General features: G+C 40.7%; 2 protein-coding genes across 7 annotated transcripts in view; one reads left to right on the top strand and one right to left on the bottom strand.

Annotated features, from left to right (window-relative positions):
• Positions 1-15934, bottom strand: part of gdap2 (ganglioside induced differentiation associated protein 2) — a 62604-nt gene extending 46670 nt beyond the window's left edge. The window contains exons 1-4 of one of the 2 annotated variants that reach the window (XR_012098904.1): positions 15159-15934; positions 3260-3399; positions 2015-2168; positions 850-938 (exon numbers count right to left, since the gene is read on the bottom strand). Coding sequence is in view for 1 of the 2 variants with exons in the window: in XM_073045420.1 (XP_072901521.1) it covers positions 850-938; positions 2015-2168; positions 3260-3399; positions 15159-15337 (562 nt within the window). In the remaining variant the exon portion in view is untranslated. The remainder of the gene's footprint in view (positions 1-849; positions 939-2014; positions 2169-3259; positions 3400-15158) is intronic. The other variant, XM_073045420.1, reaches the window with a different exon arrangement.
• Positions 15935-16804: 870 nt separating this feature from the next.
• The window catches only part of wdr3 (WD repeat domain 3), a 57100-nt gene continuing 49949 nt past the window's right edge, over positions 16805-23955 (top strand). The window contains exons 1-5 of one of the 5 annotated variants that reach the window (XM_073045414.1): positions 16805-17044; positions 17609-17815; positions 18929-19138; positions 19328-19446; positions 20139-20217. In XM_073045414.1, coding sequence (XP_072901515.1) covers positions 17645-17815; positions 18929-19138; positions 19328-19446; positions 20139-20217 — 579 coding nt within the window. In that variant the 5' untranslated portion in view covers positions 16805-17044; positions 17609-17644. Of the gene's footprint in view, positions 17053-17127; positions 17321-17608; positions 17816-18928; positions 19139-19327; positions 19447-20138; positions 20218-23955 lie in introns of those variants that run through there. The other 4 variants (XM_073045415.1, XM_073045418.1, XM_073045419.1 and 1 more) reach the window with 4 other exon arrangements.

Raw genomic sequence — 23955 nt, 5'->3', positions numbered from 1 at the left:
TTTAGCCCACTTCTCCTCTCTCTGTTTAAATCACTGCCTATTGTGCTTAACCCAGATCCCCGAACTCCCTTCGGGCTATACACCCCTTGAATTTTGTTGTCCCTTCTAAATTTACTTATTCTTTCAGCACATTTAACTCCATGTTCCGTCAGACCATCCCTCTGTACGTGTCCTCATCACTTGTTCCACCTCACCTTTCTCTACTACACACTTAATATTCCAGAACCGTGTAGTCCCCACCTGTCCTTCATTCTTCATCTCGCTATCCTCTCTCACATTCTGGATCCCTGCCCCCTGCAAATTTAGTTTAACCCCCCCCCCCGAGAAGCACTAGCAAACTTTCCTGCAAGAATGTTAGTACCGCTCCAGTTCAGGTGTAAACCGTCCCGTCGGAACAGATCCCACCTTCCCTGGAACAAAGTCCAATTATCTAAAAACCTGAAGCCCTCCCTCCTGCACCATCCTCTCAGCCACGTATTAATCTGTATAATCCTTCTGTTCCTTTAAACTTAGTAGCTCTGCATTTTTTATGAATACCTTTTGGAAACGGGGAATGGTGAAAAGGGTGAATTTTACAGCAAGTGGCAATAAAAAAAAGCAAAAAACAGCAAATAATGAAGTTGATCATTTGTAAAGAAATCACAAGTCAATGAAATAACAAAATTGGACTCATGACTGAATGTAATTCAATTGTATTGAATTACAATACAATTCCAGTGACCCACAACCAGGGTCTAGAATGTGAAACTTAACAGATGTACAGATGGTAAAAGACATTAGACAGTTTTGATTAAAGCAGCAAAAGTATCCTGCTTTGGTTTTCGTGAAGTTAACTGGAGCAACACGTACTCAGAGCTATGTTGGTAGCATCCTCCAAAGGGTAGCCCCTTTTTGGTGTATTGATGACAGATAATCCCAATGAAGACATTGAATGCTCCCTAGAAGAGGTCAAAAGAAACAGATCAGGATGGTCTAAAAGAAAGCTAAGAGTCAACTTCACTTTTGGTGCACACATCTGAACTGACATCTAAAATGACTACAGAAAGCAACGTGCTAAAAATTGCAAAATACTGTTAGAATCTCTTTATGTACAATAGAGTTTAAAAGAAAATAATTGTGCTCTATGCCAGTGTACCAAATTGCATTTTTTTAAAAATCAGAATGATTCTTAAGATAATAAGCCTCAGGTTTTTTTTTGCTCTAGTACATTGCAGATGACGTGTGTGATTTCACTGAGAATCCTTTTCCATGCTCAGTCGGGTATTTCAAAGCAATGATTTTATTTAATAGTCATCTTTTCGTACTTCTGCACTTGTTAAATGATGATCAGAAGAGTAAAAGCTAAAAATCATAGTACCCTTTATACAGTATACCATGACTGTAGAGCAGCATATGGCAAGCAGTTAGCCTCAAATTCAGTGATCAAACTTTGATCTTGACCTCCAGTTATTTCTATGTGGAGTTTGCATGTTCTCCCTTTGAATATGTAGGTTTCACAAGCACTCCAGTTTTCCTCATGTATTCCCAAAGGCAAGCTGATACTATAAATTGTCTGTTGAAATTGCTCTTAGTGTATTATGGGCAGCAGGATAAAAAGGGGAAGAAACAAGGAGATGATGAGAATGGAAGATAAAATAGGCTACAGAGAGCCAAGTATGGGAAACGGACTCTGAGGGAATGTGCACAGAAACTTGGTATAGACCAAGTGGTCACCTCTTCTCACAAAAGGGCTAAAGCAAAAGCTAAAATCCAAAAATGGAAAGCAAGTCACTTTGATACCAAAATAATGCAACAAAGTACTGCTCTGGAAGATCAACTGGATCAATGCTATAGATAAAAATGGAAATGGGAATTCCAGTAAAATAGAAAATTCTAGTAGGCATGGTAAGTTTCAAAAAAATATATAATTCAACCCTTGCCCATGTGTTGAAATGGAAATCAGGATTATACATAAGAACCACAGTAAATCACTTCTTCCTCTACTTTTGTAACTATAAAATACAAGAATGCTTACCTGGCTAACAGAAGTACACTCCTATAGCAGCTGTACAAGGAACTTTCAGCAGCTGTTCTGTATTTAGCATTATATCGCGGCCCTACAGTATGGATAATAAACCTCGCAGCCAAATTAAACCCTTTCGTCATTTTCGCCTCCCCTGTGCGGCAACCTTAAAACAAAAATTATTTTGCATTTCAGATCACAATTTGCTGTTGCTCGTAACACATAACATATCTATTTAATTCAACAGAATGGATTTTATTAGCCTCTAAATGACAACATTTTTAAATGTAAATTCTTAACTCAGGTGATAAACCAACAGCTACTTATTCTAAGATCCACCTCATGCTAGTGCTGAAGGGATACAGAGGTTGTAAAGAACTCAAAATAGTAGTCAAAAACAGTATTGCCATGAACAAGATTGCAAGCTGAAAAGCTAATGAGATTAATAGAGAATGTACAGAAAAATATTTGGAGAGCATTACAGAACAATTAAAGCAGCAAGAGAAAAATCCTTGATAGCAACCATTTGGAAGATGATGGGGGAAAATATGATATTCAAAAGTAGCTCATTGAGTGAAACTGTAGAAATCGGAATTTTAATGGACAGGTATTAGGCCTGGGGAAGAAAGAGATGTAGAAGATGGTACAAGGAGTTGATACGTGACCACATTAGCACAACCAGTTTGGGTGGAGCTACTGCCAGAAGCAATACACAGAAGAGCTAGCTTCAAGAATAGGAAAACCCATAATCTCCCAATCAGACTATGTGGTATTTTTAGGGTGCTCCAGATCTGTCCCACATCTCAAAGACATGCTTACAATATTCAATGGATATAGCAACATAAAATATAAAGAGAAGGACAGTGTGCAGAAAGTGGTCAGACCTAACTGAATCCAGCATGAAAATTCCCAACAGCAATATCAGAAATGGAGCCAGTCAGAGTAGTTAGAACTAACTGCAACAGGAAACACAACCAGAGGTGGTTATAAATATGATGGCGATTTGGGCAATGGAGTGGAAGAGACTTCAGTGAACGTATCACATAGAATAACACCTCATTAAATCTACCATTACAACTTCTATTCAACATATAATAGCAAAGTTTTATTTCTTAAAGAAAATGTCCAAAGACAACTGAGTTTTTGTATAAAAGTGAGACACACTTCTTTGCTAGCTAAATGCATCCAACCCAAGATGAAACAGGGAATGTTTACTTCCTTGTTTGAACCATTTTGGATTTATAGGATGGATCTCACCTTTCAATTTCTGTAACTCGTCCCTGAGTTCAGGTCCTGCTTGCAGGTGGATACTTTCACTTATAGGATTCTTGTCAAATAGGGATTCATTAGTTGTGTTCACAATGGCTGTGCACCTCAGCAAGACTACATCGCCTTTCCTAAAAGAAGAACCACCCTGTTAACATTTGAACACTTGGTACCCATTTGAATTTGTTACATTTATCATTTAATAAAAACAAAGAATACCAACATACAAGGAGTGATTGATAAGTTCGTGGCCTGAGGCAGAGGAGTCAATTTTAGAAAACCTAGCACATTTATTTTTCAATATAGTCCCCTCCTACATTTACACACTTGATCCAGTGATCGTGGAGCATACGGATCTTGGACCTCCAGAAAGTGTCCACAGCAGGGGTGATTGATATGTTCGTGGCCTAAGGTAGGAGGAGATGAGTTATTAACTTCAAACTTTCTGCATAATCACTCACAGTTGACCTGCATGTGCATGTAACGAAGGCTGTATAACTCATCTCCTTCTACCTTAGGACACAAATTTATCAATCACCCCTGCTGTGGACACTTTCTGGAGATCCAAGATCCACATGCTCCACGGCCGCTGGACTAAGTGTGTAAGTGTAGGAGGGGACTATGCTGAAAAATAAATGAGCTAAGTTTTCTAAAATTGACTCCTTCTACCTTAGGCCACAAACTTATCAATCACCCCTTGTAAGTAATTATAAGTTGAGAGCCCACCACTCAGTGGTATCATCAACGTAGACCACAAGTTTGCAAACAACTTGGAACCTTCTACATGAAAATATCTCAAAACACTACACAAATCTTCTCAAGGAAGGAAATTAAAAATGAACAAACTACATCCTGAAAAGAAATGCTTTGATAAAACTTTTAGGAAGAGGGATAGAAGGACAAAGGAATTCAACTCTAGAGCTAGAGCAAGAACAAGAAGCTGAAGGCTCTGTTTATGTCTCAAAACTTCCCCTTATTAAATGCCACCCTTCCTGTTCATTAGCAACACACACAAAAATGCTGTGGAACTCAGCAGAATAGGTAGCATCTACGGAAAAGAGTAAACCGTCAATGTTTCGGGCTCAGACCCTTCATTAGGACAGTTTTTGGAGACGGGTATAAATAAAAGCCCAGAAAATGTTCAAGCTCACTTAATATATTAAAGTACCACCAAACCACACCTAAGGCACAAATCCTCTCTGCCAGTCCACTAAGTAACAATACATTGCCTAATTAGAAATATTGTCACAAATGTCCTGGTTAACAGTATCAAAAGTCCATTAACAATTATGCACTTTGATCACCTTTTTTTAAAAAAAAGTCACGTATGTGGAATGGAAAACTAGTTCCAAAGATTCAAAGACAGCTGCTGAGTACACGACTACTGATTAGGGAAATAGCAATACACTGGATGCTACATCTCCAAAGTACTTCAATCTGAATCAGAATCAGGTTTAACATCACTGGCAGATGTCATGAAATTGCTGTTTTGCAGCAACAGCACATTGCAATACATAATAATAAAAACTATACAACAACTGCATACAAAAAAGAAAATTAAATTAGTAGTTGAAAAAGAGGAAAAAAGTACTGAGGTCGTGTTCATGGGTTTATTGCCCATTCAGAAATCTGATGGCAAAGGGGAAGAAGCTGTTCTTGAAAGTTTGAGCGTGTGTCTTCAGGCTCCTACACCGCCTCCTTGATGGTAGCAATGAGAAGGGGGCATGTCCTGGGTGACAGGGATCCTTAATGATGGATGCACCTTTCGGAAGCATCACCTTTTGAAGGTTTCCTGGTGCCAGGGAGGCTAGTGCCCAGATAAATTTGGCAGAGTTTACAATATTTTGTAGCTTTTTTCGATCTTGTGCAGTCCCCTCGCCTCCATATCAAACAGTGATGCAACCAGTTAGAATGCTCTCCACAGTACATCAGTAGAAATTTGAGTGTCTTTGGTGACATACTAATTCTCCTCAAACTCTTAATGAAATAGCCACTGTCATGCCTTCATTATAATTGCATCAATATGTTGGGCACAGGATAGATGCTTAGAGATGCTGACACCCAGCAACTCGAAACTGCTCACTCTTTTCACTTCTGAACCCTCAACTTACCTTCCTTGAAGTCCATAATCAATTCCTTAGATTTACTGACGATGAGCGCAAAGTTGTTGCTCCAACACCACATCTTGCTCTTCTATGCCTCATCACCATCTGAAGTTCTGCCAACATTAATTCGTCTAAAAATTTATAGATGGCATTGGAGTTGTGCCTATCCACATAATGGTGGGTATAGGGAGAGTAGAACAATGGGCTAAACACGCATCCTTGAGGTGCACTAGTGCTGAATGTCAGTGAGGAAACGTTATTTCTGATCCACACAGATTGCGGTCTCCCAGTGAGGAAGTCAAGCATCCAGTTGCAGAAGGAAGTACACGAGTCCAGGTTTTGGAGCTTGTTGAATAGAACTAAGGGTATGACTGTGTTGAACGCTGAGCTGAAAACAATAAGCAACAACCTGACGTAGGTATTGCTATTGTTCAGGCTGAGTGGAGCAGCAATGAGACTACATGAGCTGTAGACCTACTGTGGCGAAAGGCAAACTGAAAGGATGGTAGATGAATTTCCAGAGATACAGAAGCAATGCCTGTGCCAATCAGTCCATTTATAAAATCAGTTTCACTGAAGCCTCTGAAACCATGTATTCTTAAATACCAGATCAAAATTCACATCCACTCCTCAGTCAACGAAATAGAATCTTTCGTAACAACCGAATTTTGATTGTACATGAAGCCAAAGTTCTGGATGGCACTCAGCTATTAGGGAAGACAAAGGAACAGAAGAAAGCAGAAGAGGTAGATTAGAGAAAGGGAAGTGGTTAGTATTACATTGACTCTCATTACTCCATGATTTGCAACAGAAATGATACACTCAATTCAAAACCCATCTCAGTTCTGCAGAAGGTAGGTGGGATCAGGAAAGGAAGCAGGCAGTGACAATTTCCATCTGTGATTCCTATAGCATCGCATTAACACCATGTAAATGCCTTCTTATTTATGTCAGCAAAGAAAGCTAATCTGTTTAAGCTCAGTTGATAGCATTATAACAAACACACGTCTGTAAGGATATAAATGCAAGATGAAATCCAGTACCAGTAAAATGGAGATGCTATGATGAATGCCTGAAAAAAAAGCACCAAGATACAATTGTAAAAAGCCAGGACAATGCAGAAGGACAATGCTGCTCCTTAGCCAAAAGGCAATAAAGTACTTACACTGTCAGTAGATTATGAGCTGCATGAGATATTTTGCAAAGCCAATGAGAAAACTACCATAAAGCAACAATCAGATTTGTCGATTGGTCTGAGCAGAAAATATGCTTTTTTTCTTATTAATGCAAATTTTGAAATTTTGTCTGAATAAACATGAAGTTTTACTGTAGTTTTTGCAGTTACAATTTTAGAGAAGGTGTATCCCAACAAGGTGCAATTGCACCCCTTGTCAGGAAATATTTATAATTACAAAATTCCATATTAAACACCACTCACCCTCTTTTCAACAGGGATCAAGAGAAATCTACCTTGCATTTGTTTTAATGTTAATAACCATTGCCTTAATACTAATATTAACTCACGTGTACTAGGAAAACCAACTGCTACTAATTATATTGGTGTCATCTTTTATCACTGATTACCTCATAAGACAATATCTTATAATACTCTTGGTCTGGTGAGATTGTGTGTTTGTATCTCGCCTGTGAGAATAAGTACAAAGTTCAAGTTAATACTTCAGAAGGAGCACAGTATTAGTGTTAAACAAAGCACTCCATCTGATAGATGGGAAAGGTGCTGTGGCATTTCGTCCATGAATAGCAAAACTATTGCTATTTCCCAATCAACATCCTTAAAATGCCATGATCATATTAGTAGTTCTGTGGAGGAAAGAAAAATAGCTGATTCTTTTCAAACATACTAAGTGATCAAACTTCAACAGAACCATGCATTCTCCAGTAACTAATGAAGCCAGTGTGGATGCCACAGACTTACACAGACATGGCAGAGGATACCAGATTGGATTGGTATTTGTAAGTTGATACAAACTACAATAATAATCTGCAGGTCCACAATGAGACAATCTCAGTGAAAACCTGTGCCAAACTTAACTCTATCAATGCCAAACTCTATCTTTCTTGCTATTTTCTGAAAGTTCACCACTCTCCGAATGAAAAGGTTTCTCATCTCAGATGTGAATGCTCTAGCCTTTATATTCTCAAATTGTGTTATCAGGTGTTGAAGTTCACATAGAGGACATATATCGATGGTTACTGGCATTGCCACATACACCAAGATACAGTGAAAAGCTTGCCCTGTATACTGTTCATACAAAACAAATCATTACACAGTAAGTACATTGATGTAAAACAATGACAATGCAGAATAAAGTGTAATAGCTGCAGAGAAAGTACAGTGCACGATGATAGGAAAAGATTGTAAGGCCAAGAGCCCATCTCATCCTACAAGACATCCGAGAGCCTGATAACAGGGTGATAGAAGCTGTCCTTGAGCCTTGTGGTCTCTGCTTTCAGGTTTTTCTCATCTTCTGCTTGATGGGAGGAGAGAGGATGTCTGGGCTGGGTGGGTCTGTGATTATGCTAGAGGTTCTACTATGGCAGCAAAGAGTACAGGTTGAGTCCATGGGGATTATCCATATCCTCCTTTAAGAGCTTGATATGTTTCAGTGAGATCTCCTCTAGCTTTTCTAAACTCCAGAAAATAAAACGATAGGCTACTTATTTTCTTCCCATCCCTGCAGGCAGCCCAAAAAATCCGATCCATGAGAACTATATCTGTTTTTAAAGTACAGAACCAAGGTCACACATAATATAGAAACATAGAAAACCTACAGCACAATACAGGCCCTTCAGCCCACAAAGTTGTGCCGAACATGTCCCTACCTTAGAAATTACTAGGCTTACCTTTAGCCCTCTATTTTTCTAATCTCCATGTACCTATCCAAAAGTCTCTTAAAAAACCCTATCATATCCGCCTCCACCACCATTCCCGGCAGCCCATTCCAAGCACTCGCCACTCTCTGAGTAAAAAACCTACCCCTTATATCTCCTCTGTACCTACTCCCCAGCACCTTAAACCTGTGTCCTCTTGTGGCAACCATTTCAGCCCTGGGAAAAAGCCTCTGACTATCCACACATCAATGCCTCTCATCTTATACACGTCTATCAGGTAACCTCTCATCCTCCACCGCTCCAAGGAGAAAAGGTCAAGTTCACTCAACCTGTTCTCATAAGACATGCTCCCCAATCCAGGCAACATCCTTGTAAATCCCCTCCGCACCCCTTCTATGGTTTCCACATCCTTCCTGTAGTGAGGCGACTAGAAGTGAGCACAGTACTCCAAGTGGGGTCTAACCAGGGTCCTATATTGCTGTATCATTACCTCTTGGTGCCTAAATTCAATTCCACAATTGATGAAGGCCAATACACCGTACACCTTTTTAACCAGTCAACCTGGGCAGCTGCTTTGAGTGTCCTGTGGACTCAGACCCCAAGATCCATCTGATCCTCCACACTGCCGACAGTCTTACCATTAATACTATATTTTGCCATCACATTTGACCTACCAAATGAACCACTTCACACTTATCTGCTACTTCTCAGCCCAGTTTTCTATCTTATCAATGTCCCTCTGTAACCTCTGACAGCCCTCCACACTATCCACAACACCTCCAACCTCTCTGTCATCAGCAAACTTACTAACCCATCCCTCGACTTCCTCATCCAAGTCATTTATAAACATCACGAAGAGTAAGGGTCCCAGAACAGATCCCTGAGGCACTCCACTGGTGACTGACCTCAGAGCATAATGTGACCCGTCTCCAACCATACTTTGCCTTCTGTGGGCAAGCTAGTTCTGGATCCACAACCCTCCAATCATCCGTAATCTCTCCCGTCCCCAATGATGATGCAAAGATGATTGCCAGAGGCTCAGCAATCTCCTCCATTGCCTCCCACAGTAGCCTGGGGTACATCTGATCCTGTCCCAGCGGCTTATCGAACTTGACGCTTTACAAAAGCTCCAGCACATCCTCTTTCTTAATATTACTAAAGTTTTTCAGTCTGCTGCAAGTCATCACTACAATCACCAAGATCCTTTTCCATAGTGAATACTGAAGCAAAATATTCATTAAGTACCTCTGCTATTTCCTCTGGTTCCATACACACTTTCCCACTGTCAAACCTGATAGGTCCTATTCTTTAATGTCTTATCCTCCTGCTCTTCACATACTTGTAGAATGCCTTGGGGTTTTCCTTAATCCTACCCGCCAAGGCCTTCTCATGGCTCCTTCTGTCTCTCCTAATTTCCTTAAGCTCCTTCCTAGTAACCTTATTATCTTCTAAATCTCTAAAATTACCTAGCTCTCTGAACCTTTTGTAAGCTTTTCTTTTCTTCTTGACTAGATTTATTACAGCCTTTGTACCACGGTTTCTGTACCCTACCATAACTTCCCTGTCTCATTAGAATGTACCTATGCAGAACTCCACACAAATATCCCCTGAACATTTCTTCCGTACTTTTCCTTGAGAACATGTTTCCAATTTAAGCTTCCAATTTCCTGCCTGATAGCCTCATAATTCCCCTTACTCCAATTAAACGTTTTTTCTAACTTTTCTGAGGAATTTTCTAAATATTCCTCAAATTAACACCAAGGCCCAATTCATCTGCACTAAGATTTCCTTACTCTTTATTCAAATCCTCTCATACAATTTGCCTGCTTCTTTGCTTGCTACACCTGCATGTTTGCAAATAGATCTTTTTTAGTATCAACACTACTTAACTGCCATATAACAAAAACAACTCACTTTTTGGTTATGTGCATTAAAGTGGATTACCTCATATTTTCCACATTATATTCCATCTGCCATCATCCAAATTATTCATATCCCTTTGAAGCCTCTTCAGCGCTCATGATCCCAACAATTTCACCAGTGTCAGCAAGTTTGGAAATAAAACACTTGATTCCCTCAAGCAAATCGCTGATACTGACTATGAAAAACTAGGGAGCCAATATCCATTCCTGTGATAACCTGCTAGTCACAACCTTAGAACGATTCATTTATTCCCAATCTTTGCTTTCTGTCCGACAACTTATTCTCAATTGAATTCTTATTTTATTTAGGATTAAAATTTCCAACGTCATGACGCCAGCACTCATACGAACCAACACCTAGCTAGCCTCCATTTCTTTACCACACCTTCTAGCCACCAGTTCTATCTGCCCCATACCTTTGACCAAACTCAACCCCCGTACTAACACACCTTCCGAAATGTGGAAATTTTATTTAGGAATTTTTATTTAGTTAAACGGTTTTGGTTAATATTTATGGACCAAATGTTGATGATCCCTCATTTTTTAAAGCTGTCTTTGCTCTATTACCTGATTTAAATGAATATATGTTATTAATGGGTGGTGATTTTAATACTTGTTTAAATCCTTTAATGGATAAGTTATACATTATCCTCAATTTCACATGTTATAACTTTGTTTTTTTATCAACTTTTTGTGTGGGACCTTATTGAAAGACATAAAAATACAAGAAACAGGACATACTAGTTAGTGCCCCTTCATCCACTTGACCAGTCACAATCACAACCTTAAAGAATTCCAAAAGATTACATCAATAGATGACCTTCCGTTTATAATCCAAGTTGGCTCTGTTCGATCCTGTAATTTTTCTCAGGTGCATCACATATTACAGATTCTAGCATTTAGCACACACTTAAGCCACCAAATTTTTATAACTTTTAAAGATGATAACCAGAGCACATGCAGATGCAAATTAGTTCTTTACTTGTCTACCATTTCCTTATTCCCAATCATAAGTTTGTCAAGTTTTCTTTAAGGGGCCTATATTTGTCCTCATTAGTCTTAGCACATACCTATAAAGTCTCTCAAAGCTCATTTTATGTTTCTTGCTGGTCTATATTCACAGTCAGTCTTGCCTTTCTTTGTTAATTTCTCGACCTTTCATTGCTGAGTTCAAAAAGGTTCCTAGCCATTCAGCTTACAACTATTTACAGCAACTTTAAAAGTTCTCTCTTGATTTAACTCGTCCATTAATTTCTTTTGCCTGATATGGATAAACACTAAGTGGTTGGGTCCTGCACTTTAAAGGAACACAATATGCATCTTGTAACTCAGGCATTTGTCTTTAAATGTTGATCATTGCCTATCCACCATCATATCATTTAATTAAAATTCAGGTCACACATGGAACTATACTGTCTTCTAAACTCAGGATTAAAGATCACTCTTCTCTGTAGGTCCCTTGACAACAATGTTATCAATTAACCATTTCTTGATGCACAAAAGAACCAAGTATCATTTTTTCAATGGTTGGCTCCTCTAGAAAAGCATTGTGTATACTTCCATGAATTTATCATCTTATCATGTCAGTTTTGAATTATTCAGCACACACATTAGTTAAGGCCTTCTATGATTACTGTATTATCTAACACAAGCACCTCCAATTTGCTGACTTATGATCCAGTTAATATTGTAAACGTTTGCTGCCAGACAAATAACTCCCATCAACGTTTTCTGATTTTTGCTATCCTTGGCTTGCCTAAAATGGATGTTTTCTACATGATCATCTATCAAGATCATTTCTCACTACTACACCGATCTCTCTTATTAATAAAATAACAGCACTCCCTTTTCCTTTTGTGTCTTTCCTAAATGTCAAATACCCTAATTTAGCTCCCAGCTTTGAACACCAAATGGCCACATTTCTCCAATATAATTAAATCATATCTGTTTAGTTTGTGCCAATAGTTCCTCTTCGTTCTTGAAAATGCTTCAAGCATTTAGATAAAGTACTTTTAATTTCATCATTAACATTTTCCTGTACTTTGACCCTTTTACTGAATGATTTTTTTTGCAATTTATTTTTCATTCTGGTTTACTAATTAACCCCATTTTCCCTTTGAAACTCCTCCTGCCAAACCACCTTAAACCCTTCTCAGTAACGCTGGCAGACCCAGAAAGGACATTGCTTATGGTGTCGCTGAGGTGATTTGTACTGGTTCTTCCTATCCCAGAATTCATTCCAGTGTCTTAGAAATATACAATTCTTCACCTCTCCAGCCACACATTCACATGCTCCATCATCTTATTTTTGTTCCAATTAGGACATGGTAATCCAGCAATTACTGTTTGAGATCCTGCTTTTCGACTTCTTTTCCAGCAACCTAACTCTGCCCGCAGAACCTCATACATTTTCCTGTCTATTTCAAAAATACTATACTATACTATTGATACTATTTCAAAAACTACCTCTGGTGCTTTACTCTCCTGTTCACAATGGTCTGTATCCACACACGAGCAAGGATTCACACAGTTATAGAAATGCTCATTTATCCCCTTTAATATTGATTATCACAATTGATTTTTTTTCATTCTCCTTCCTCCTCTCCAGTGTAATTGAGCCTTTACAGTGCTATATGATGGCAGAACAATAGCACTCTAACTTCCCAGTGGCCAAACATTTTAACTCCTATTCCCATTCCGACATGTCGGTCCACGGCCTCCTTTTGTTCTAAGATGAAGCACCCATAGGGTGGAGAAGCAGCACATTATATTTCGTCTGGGTAGCCTCCAACCTGATGGCATGAACATCGATTTCTCCTTCCAGTAAAACATTTTCCCCTCCCCTCTTCTTCTATTCCCCATTTCAGCCTTTACCTCTCCTTGCTTGCCTATCACTTCCCCCTGGGCCTCTTCCTCCTTTCTTTTCTCCCATGGTCCACTCTCCTCTCCTACCAGATTCCTTCTTCTCCAGCCCTCGACTTTTCCCACCCACCTGGCTTTACCTATCACCTTCTAGATAGCCTCCTTCTCCTCCCCCACTTTTCCCCTTCCTTTTCTGTCCTGAAGAAGGGTCTCAGCCCGAAACGTTGACTGGTTATTCATTTTCATAGACGTTGCCTGACCTGGTGGATTGGTGTGAGAAGAACAATCTAAGTGAATATGGAGAAAACCAGCGAAATCATTGTGGACTTCAGGAAGGTAAAGATGAGCCACCCCCTCCGCGAATATATGGCTCCTCCTTAGACAGAGTATTAAGTGCACCAAGTTCCTCAGAGTTCACATCACGAATGACCTCATCTGGTCCCTAATATCACCTCCCTGAATAGGGCGGCACAGCAGTGTCTCCACTACTTTAGGAGATTGAGGAAAGTGAGGCTTCCCCCACCCCACCATCTTAACTACTTTTTATAGGAGCACCACTGAGAGCATCCCGACAAGCTGCATCTCCATCTGGTATGGGAGCAGCCGAACATCAGACTGGAAGTCTCTACAAAGAACTGTGAGAACAGCTGAGAGGATCTCCCTACCATCCATCAGGAACATTGATCAGGAGTGCTGTGTACACAGGAACCATAGTATTATTAAGAATCCCACCCATCCATGCAGCATCCTCTTTGACATTCTACCATCAGGGAGGAGCCTGATGCATAAAAACAAAAACGGTCAGGGTGGGAAACAGTTTCTTCCTTCAGGATTCTGACCTCCCTACCGCATTGTATTCAAAGTGTCACTGGTTAACCTCTTCTGTCCCTTACAATGTTTAATTTATGCACTTTATTTATTTGACGTTCATCTATAGACTTTATCTTTACTTTGATAAGTTATTGTGTGTTACATGTACTACAACTCTTTATACCCTTGTTCAGAAAAACATTGTCTCATTTGATGTACAGATGGATATAATTAAATGACAATAAACTTGGCTCGACCTGCTGAGTTCCTCCAGCAGTTTGTGTGTGTTACTCCACTTGAGCTGTTACCTCACAGCTTCTGTGACTCATGCTCAATCCCGACTTCAAACATTGTACACAGTTTACCCAGCATCTGCATGGGATTCCCCTAGCTGTTCCAGTTTTCTCCTGCTCCCAAGGTGTAGTTTAATTCATCAATGTAAACTTTGCCCAGCATATAGTACAACTGATGGGGGGGGGGAAGAGATAGGATTCATGTAGAATAGCGATTGTTCACCCAGCAATTCAGCACTCTAAATGAATTGTTTCTGTGTATGTAATTATGTCTGGCTCCTAGCCGTGGCTGCACTTCTTTCAGAAAACACCATCCTGAACAATGTCCAAAAGGGAAAATATGCTAGAAAATTAGATCCGTTTATAAGATCCTACTCCACTTTGTCTCTTTGACAGTCAGTAATGCTCACTCTACCTGCTTTCGCTTGTACTTAAGGTTTGCCTCCCTAAATGTGTTGTTCAAGAATGAAAAACAGAAAATGCTGGAAACGAAAACTCAGCAACTCAACCATGTTTTTTTCCTGTGGATACTGTCTGATCTGCTAAGATTCTTCTAGCATTTTCTCTTTTTGTTTTTGATTTTTGTCATCTGCAGTTGTTTTCAATTTTCATGTACTATCCAAGTTATCAGCTGCACCGTGACCCCAACATGATACCAACTCCAATCTCCATAGATAAAGTTGGAGGAAGACAATGGTTAATCACAAACAAGAGAAAATCTGCAGATGTTGGAAATCCAAGCAACACACACAAAATGCTGGAGGAACTCAGCAGGCCAGACAGCATCTATGGAAAAATGTACAGCCCATATTTCGAGCAGAAGCACAATGGTTACCCAGTTATCTCAGTCAACTGAGCAAAGACTTGCAGAGGTGCTTTAAAATTCATGATTCAAAAGTTAGTAAAAACTGCAAGTATGATCAATTTTGATTACAAATCTTGTAAGGGTTATTATAAACATATATTTACTATGCTTTTACAGGAATCAGTTAAACGTCTTGTGAGCCAATTTGAATAAAGAGGGAAACAAATCCCTAATACTTACCAAAGAATTACTTTGTTATTGATATCTTTCCTGTAAGGGAAAGGAGAAGGGATGGAACAGTCTTCTCGTACTTCACTACTGAGTCCATCCGATTCAGTGTCAAGTTTATCTAAACTGTTGGCCCAGCAAGAGAGAGTCTGAATGTCGACAATGGGAGAACGGGCTCCTAAGGGATCCATGTTCCTTTCACCAAGAAAACGATCAACTCTTCAATCGGCCACTGTCCCAAGTTCGGTCTTCGCCCCGAACCGTGTCTTTAGTTCTCCGACCCTATTGATAAGACGATCACTTTCGCTGTTGAGTGCTGGAAGGTGCCACAGATCTGCGGATGTGTGCGTGTTAGGGGAGGGAGTACAAGTGTGTTTTGTGTGTTGGAGCAGGGTGCATGAATGTACAAGACAGCGTGTTTGTGGGTATGGAGCGTGCGTATGAATGCCCAGGCGATGGGTGGGGAAGGGGGGGGGAGGGGGAGGTGGTGCAAGGGCTAGTGAGCTGAGAAGGGGAAGGGCAGCCAGGGATGGAGGTAGGGGTGTGGAGCCACTGGTCGATCTCCTCTCGCCGCCTGCTGCCCTGCCTCCTCCTGCGGACCTCGGAGGATGGCCTGCCTTCTCCACCACCGGGGCCCACGGCCTCTCACCGGCCTTCCCCGCAGAGTGTCAGTGCGGCGGCTGCGACCGGAGTCGCTGCGCAGTCACAGGCTCGCCGAACAGCCCGAGCTCCACAGCCCATCGCACAGGGCGACGGTGACCCCGAGTAACCCTCATCGTCACTTCCCGTCGGGAAGCAAGCTCGACCAGTCGAGCCGGCGCGCATCGATAGCCCACTGCTTCTGTGCAACTGAGGACTGAACTGTGAAATCGGTTTTAATTACAGAGCCTCTGTAATATCAGATATCAAATGTTTTGCTTCTAGCCTATAGCGAAAATGATAATTTTGATTATCGGTGTTGTGATTTCCCTGTTCTGGAAAAGTAAAGCATCTGGTCGATACATTGGAAGTTTGTATCGCATGGCTGTATGACTGAACATAGAATTCCATTATCTCTGCATTTTTACAAAAGTCGAATGCCCCAACTAGCAATTATGAAAACATGATATAAAATCCTCGTCTGAGTATCTTGTTCTATTGTCGGAGACCCCGCCCCCGAGATCTTATAAGTTTCTGTGAACTGTACATAATCATTAATCCTTTCGAAATCTCAAAAGAATAAATTCTGTTGCGCCACAGGTGTATTTATGTATGGGACTGAAACTTACACTGGCACCTTTATAAGTCCGAGAGATTTCATTTCAACATTGAGCTCGAGAAAATTTCTGATGGACGAGGAAATTAGAATCAGAGTCACCATTCTCAGAATACAAAAAAAAAGGAAATCATTTAGGACCGAGACATTTCTCCATTTAGAGGGTAATGAATCCTTGGGATTCCTTACACCAGAAAGCTATGGCAGTTCACTCATTAAATTCATTCGACAGTGATCAATAGATAAAGAAAGTTCTGGAAGCACTCGACATTTCAGATTCCAATCAATATAGACACATGTTCCTTAAGCAAATGTTAACTGTTTTATCTCGCTTGTGTTTTCTATATTATTCAGTATTACAGTGTTCTGAACACTGGGTATATATGATATTAATGCAATAGACTGGAAAGTGCTCAGCTTGGTTTCAAAGGTAAAGCCCGGGTAATTCAGCAGGAGATGACTACAGGCAGACTGTTTATTCCCTGTTTGGATGCTGCCCGACCTGGGGCATTCTGTGTGCGTGAGTTCCAGCGTCTGCGGTTTAGGAGCCGCGAGTCCCTCGTTCGATTATCGTGTGATCGAGTCTGTGAGTAGCCGTTCCGCGGAACCTCCGGGTGGTCTGGAGTGAAGCAGCAACGTGAGAGTGAGAATGTGGGGAAAGGGCCGAGGGGTCGGGGACTAACGGAGGAGGGAAAGGGGAGGGGAAGATGAAGGAGGGGAGAGATGTTGAGCAGATTGTGTTGAAGTGAAGATGGGAATTGAGGAATGGAAGACCCGGTGAAAGGGAGTAAGCGGGGGACCATAGAGGGAAGACTGGTCAGGGGAGTGCGGCAAACACGAGTAAAAGGCAGAAAGTTGAGGAAGGGGTTGGGAAGGAGCTGAAGATACTGAAGGGGGTGAGGAGTTGAAGCATATTGAGGTAAGAAGAGCAAGGGGAATGGAGTGAATAATCTGTGTGATGGAGTACATTCACTGATGAGAAGTAATCGATGAAGGTTCGACTGATGAGGTTTAGAGCAAATGCTTGGTGTTGATTGATAGGTAGAAACGAGTAAAGTATTGGCAGAGATGCTGAGAAGCTACAATAACCCAGTTTTATTTTTCGGCTATGTAGTAGTTCACAAAATTATCCTTTTTTCATTAGAAAACACAAATAATATAAAATATAAGTTTAAGTAATTCACCACTTGTTCTTTGTTTTCATCAGATTTTTTTTATGTTCTACCAAGCTTAGCCCTTGGTCATGGGACTGACAAAGCAATATCTACGCTACGCTGCCAGTGCAGTTTTTGGAGTAATTGCAAGTCAGAAGGCAAATATTGTTTTTGTACAACTACGTGGAGAGAAAGGTCGATATGTGGCAGTTGCGGCCTGTGAACACGTGTTTATTTGGGATATCCGAAAAGGAGAAAAGGTTAGCAACACTCTAGGCACTGGTTATTTAATTTGCTTCGTTCTTGCTTGTAAATCAAAGTTCAAAGTAAAAATTATTGTCAGAGGACATGCATGTTACCATATACAACCCTGAGATTCTTTTACTGCGGGCATATTTAGCAAATCACTAGAACAGTAACTGTGAACAGGATCAATGGACAGCAAACTGGGCAAATATAAATAAATAGCAATATATAACAAAGTAGAGTCCTAAAAGTGAGACCGTTGGTTGTGGGAACACCAGAAGTAGAATGAGTGTAGTTATCCCCTTTTGTTCAAGAGCCTGATGATTGAGGGGCAGTAACTGTTCTTAAAGTTGGTGATGTGAGTCCTGAGGCACCTATACGATCTACCTGATGGTAGCATTGAGAAAAGAGCATGGCCTGGGTGGTTAGGATCTTTGATGATGGATGCTGCTTTACTATGGCAATATTTCATGTAGATGTGTTCAATGGTTGGGAGGGTTTTACCTCTGATGTACTAGGCCGAATCCACACCTTTTTTTGTTAGGATTTTCCGCTCAAAGCCATTGGTGTTCCCATACCAGGCTGCAGTGCAGCCAGTCAGCACACTTTCCACCACACGTCTGTAGAAGTTTGCCAAGGCGTTTGATGATATGCCGAATCTCCGGAGACACCTGAGGAATTTGACCATTAAGTGAGGAAATTCTGAGATTGCTTAAAAAAAAGACAAGCCGGAGGGAATATATCCACCCAAACCCTAACCTATTTAAACCTGCTATGTCATTAATTAAGAGCACAACTCATTCTGTGCCCTATGTCCATTATCCATGTCAAATACTCTTGTCTCCAATTTTGGAAATCTGTTAATATTAGTCTTGGATATTCAATGGCTGAGCAACTATGATTATCTGGCATGGACAATTTTAAAGACTTGCAACCTGTAGCGAAGAAATTTTCTCCATTTCAGAATCTTAATGAAAACATCATTCATTTCTAGTACCAACTAGTACTAGTTCAGATAAAGTAAATGTCACTTAAGTATTTGAACATATTCTGTTAATGTAAAATTCCCCCAGAGAAGAGTTGAAGTGCTATGTTTTTAATATCTTTGCGGTCTGTTGTAATTACAGGTGTGGATTCTTAAGGGCATTAAGCATGATGTAACTTATCTGTGCACTGCTCCTGATGGCCAACACCTGGCAGTTGGGTATGAAGATGGCTCTATACGCATATTCAATATCATAACTGGAGAGAGCAATGTCACCTTTAATGGGCACAAAGCAGCAGTGACGACTCTCAGCTATGACAGCCTTGGAGCACGACTGGTTTCAGGATCAAAGGTACGTTAGACCATTTGCACCAAATGAAGGAGCATGCATCTCCTGCTATTCATGCAAACATCTTGCAGACTAATTGAATTTTAAATCTTTGACTCCCTGGAATGTTTTGTCAGCTGCACGTATTAGCAAAAATCAAATCAATGAATATGACCTGACTGAATACAAGTCTCTTGTTTTAATATTCTACAGGACACAGAAATCATCGTATGGGATGTTATCAATGAAAGTGGATTATACAGGCTGAAAGGACATAAAGATGCTATTACTCATGCCAAGTTTCTGAAGGGCAGGAATTTTCTGGTTTCAAGGTAAGAAAACATCAAAAGAGTTGAAAAGAGTAAAATGGAACATAGGATACACGATTAAGTTATTAATGAAGCCATTCTTGTGTTTTCAAAAGATCTGCAGCTGGTAACAAGAAAATGTAGAGAGAAAGGTGTGGAATTTTGGAACTTTTAGATCTTAACTTAAGATGTGATAATTCCCTTAATTTAAACACTTCACAAGATCTTTAGCTATGGTAACAATATTGTTAAAATGGAAACTAGAAAATGTACAATGGCTGATTGTAGTTATAATAGAGGTGCATAATTATTGTAGGATTTAACAACTGCCAGTAGGTTAGGATTCCTCTACTTCAGCCTCTACCTTCCAGCTAGTTCAATGATACAATAGCCAGCGGAGGGGTTGACAAATCATAAAACACAAGAACAGAAGAACTGAAAGCAAGAATAGCCAATTTCCACGCAACTATGGTCAGCTGTTCAACAACATCAGTGGGCTGAGGTGGAGAAAATTCCAATGGCAGTGTGTTAATATCAGTTATGGTGGAGCAGTACAGCTTAGATTTGGATCAGAATGGTAACTATTGATGCGGATGTTCAAGTGAGCATTTATTTAATTATTCTACCAGGCTTTTGCTCCGCGAGTTTTCTAATTATAAATATTTGATGCACACATATATCCTGATTTTTCATGAATATTTTTACTTGTCTTTTAGCTCCAAGGACACATTAGTTAAATGGTGGGATTTGGATACACAGCATTGCTTCAAGACGTTGGTTGGCCATCGGAGTGAGGTTAGTCACGTTCTGGTCTAGCATCTCATCAGATAAACAGTTAAATGCCTTTATTTGTGTTCAGGATGGGTTCTCAGCAATGAAAGGGTCAATGCTAAATCTGGGCATATTTACAGTGATGTTACTGCATTGTTAATTCACCAATAGTCTGGATCCAGCTCTACCCCTGCTCGCTATTGTGCCTGGAAACTAGCTGAAGGATCATTCCTCCAGCAATACTTCTGCCTAGAGATATCTTTATGGTAATAAACTCATAATAAGTTTTATGGTGGTCACTGGCTTTTTATGTTGTTACAGCAGAAATCTTTGGCTGGGGAGTGTTGTATGGCCAAGCAAAGAGAAGGATGTCAGCACAGCTCCCATCATATCTTAAACCATAAGACATAGGAGCAGAATTAGGCCATTTGGCTCTGCCATTCAATCATGGCTGATCCTATTTTCCCCTCCTCAGCCCCTGTCCCTGTCCTTCTCGCAGTAACTTTTGATGCTGTGTCCATTCAAGAGCCTATCAAACTCTGACTTAAATACTCCAAACAATCTGGCCTCCACGGTTGCCTGTGGTAATAAATTGCACAAATTCACCACCCTCTGGCTAAAGAAATTTCTCCGCGTTGCTGTTTTAAATGGATGCCCCTCTATCCTGAGGCTGTGCCCTCTTGTCCTAGACTCCCCTACCATGGGAAACATCCTTTCCACATCTACTCTGTCTAGGCCTTTCAACATTCGAAAGGTTTCAATGAGATCCCACCCTTATCCTTCTAAACTCCAGTGAGTACGGACCCAGAGCTATGAAACGTTTCATTCCCAAAATCATCCTAGTGAACCTCTTCTGAACCCTCTCCAATGTCAGCACATCTTTTCTTAGATGAGGAGCCCCAAACTGTTCACAATACTCAAGGTGAGGCCTCGCCAGTGTCTTATAAATCCTCAGCATCACAACCCTACTCTTGTATTCTACACCTCTTGAAATGAATGCTAACGTTGCATTTGTCTTCCTCATCACTGAGTCTACCTGCAGGTTAACCTTTAGGGTGTTCTGCACAAGAGCTCCCGAGTCCCTTTGCATCTTAGATTTTTTGGATTTTCTCCTCATTTATCTCCACTACCAAAGTGCATGACGATGCATTTTCCTAATTACATTTCATTTGCCACTCTCTTGCCCATTCTCCTAATCCAAGTCCTTCTGCATCCTACCTGTTTCCTCAACACTACCTGTCCCTCGACCAATCTTCGTATCATCTGGAAACTTGGTAACAAAGCCATCTATTCCATCATCTAAATCAGCGGTGTACAGCATAAAAAGAAGTGGTCCCAACTCCAACTACTGCGGAACACCACTAGTCACTGGCAGCCAACCACAAAAGGATCCTTTTATTCGCACTTGGTGCCTCCTGTCAATCAGACAATGCAAAAACCATGTTAGTAACTTTCCTGTAATACCATAGGCTCTTAACTTGGTAAGCAGCCTCATGTGTGGCACCTTGTCAAAGGCCTTCTGTATGTCCAAACATACAACATCCTCTGCATCCCCTTTATCTATCCTACTTGTAATCTCCTCAAAGAATTCCAGATTCCAGCAGGCTCATCAGGCACGATTTTCCCTGAAGGAAACCATGCTGACTTTGTACTATCTTGTCCTGTGTCTCCAAGTGCTCCAGCAGCTCATCCTTAACAATTGCGTCTAACAATCTTCCCAACCACTGAGGTCAAGCTAACTGGTCTATAATTTCCTTTCTGTTGCCTTCTTCCTTTCTTAAAGAGTGATATTTGCAATTTTCCAGTCATCTGGCATCATGCCAGAATCCAATGATTTTTTTGAAAGGTCGTTACTAACGCCTCCACAATCTCTATTACCTCTTTCAGAACCCTAAGGTGCAGTTCATCTGTTTCAAGTGACTAATGTACCCTTAGATCTTTCAGCTTTTTGTGCACCTTCTCCCTTGTAATAGTAACTGCACTCACTTCTCTTCCCTCACACCCTTCAACATCTGGCACACTGCTAGTGTCTTCCACAGTGAAGACTGATGAAAAATACTCATTTAGTTCATCTGGCATCTCCTTGGCTCATTATTATTTCTCTGGTCCCATTTTCTAATGGTCGTATATCCACTCCCATCTCTCTTTTATTTTTTACATACTTGAAAAAGCTTTTTACTATCCAGTTTGATACTGTTTGCTAGCTTGCTTTCATATTTCATCTTTTCCCTCCTAGTAACTCTTAGTTGTTCTCTGTAGGTTTTTAAAAGCCTCTGTCGGTCATAGTTGTACTATTTTGCCTTTTGAGTATTCCTTTGTTTTTGGAATACATCTATCTTGCACCTTCCTCATTTTTCCCAGAGACTCTCACCATTACTGCTCTGCTGTGATTGAGTTGAGCTCAATCATTTTGCGATCACTGCCTCCTAAGGGTTCTTTTACTTGAAGCTTCCGAATCATCTGTTCATTACGTAACACCCAATTCAGTATGCCTGACCCCTAGTAGGCTCAATGACAAACTTCTCTAAAAAGCTATCTCATAGGCATTCAACAAACTCACTCTCTTGAGATCCATTTCCAACCTGATTTTCCCAATTGGTAAAATCTCCCATGTTAAAATCTCCCATGACTATCATAACCTTGTCTTTTTGACACACCTTTTCTATTTCCTGTTGTAATCTGTGGTCCATTGTTGGGAGGCCTGTATATCACTGCCATCAGGGTCCTTTTACCCTTGTAGTTTCTTTACTCAACCCACAAGGATTCAACATCATCTGATCCTATGTCACATCTTTCTACTGATTTGATGACATTCTTTACCAGCAGAGTCACACCACCCCCTCTGCCTACCTTTGTACCCCTCCGATACAACATGTGAACTGGGACATTCAGGTCCCAACTACAACCATCCTTCAGCCACAATTCAGTGATGGCCACAACATACCTGACAATCTGTAACAGTGCCACAAGATCATCCACCTTATTTTTTATACTCGGTGTACTGTGATATAACACTTTGAGCACTGTATCTGCTACCCTTTTTGATAGTGCATTCCTAATGCACTGACACTCACCCTGCTGATTGCAATTATGTCCTATCATCTGCCAACCCTTCCTGACAGTCTGACTGCATGCTATTTTTGCTTTTTTACCATCCTTTCTATCCCGAGTCCCTTCACTCTGGTTCCCATTCCCCTGCCAAATTAGACAATAGACAATAGGTGCAGGAGTAGGCCATTCAGCCCTTCGAGCCAGCACCGCCATTCAATGTGATCATGGCTGATCATCCACAATCAGTACCCCGTTCCTGCCTTCTCCCCATATCCCTTGACTCCGCTATCTTTAACAGCTCTATCTAACTCTTTCTTGAAAGATGTTTCCTGCCTCTAGTGTGTCCAATCCCTTAATAATCTTATATGTTTCAATCAGATCCCCTCTCATCCTTCTAAATTCCAGTGTATACAAGCCCAGTCGCTCCAATCTTTCAACATATGACAGTCCCGCCATTCCGGGAATCAACCTCGTGAACCTACGCTGCACTCCCTCAATAGCAAGAATGTCCTTCCTCAAATTTGAAGACCAAAACTGAACACAATACTCCAGGTGTGGTCTCACCAGGGCCCTGTACAACTGCAGAAGGACCTCTTTGCTCCTATACTCAACTCCCCTTGTTATGAAGGCCAACATGCCATTAGCATTCTTCACTGCCTGCTGTACCTGCATGCTTACTTTCAGTGACTGTTTAAACCCTCCCCAACAGCT

This window comes from Hemitrygon akajei, chromosome 5, assembly GCF_048418815.1.
Source record: "Hemitrygon akajei chromosome 5, sHemAka1.3, whole genome shotgun sequence".
Taxonomy (NCBI): Eukaryota; Metazoa; Chordata; class Chondrichthyes; order Myliobatiformes; family Dasyatidae; genus Hemitrygon; species Hemitrygon akajei.
This window is presented reverse-complemented; position numbering and strand designations above follow the sequence as displayed.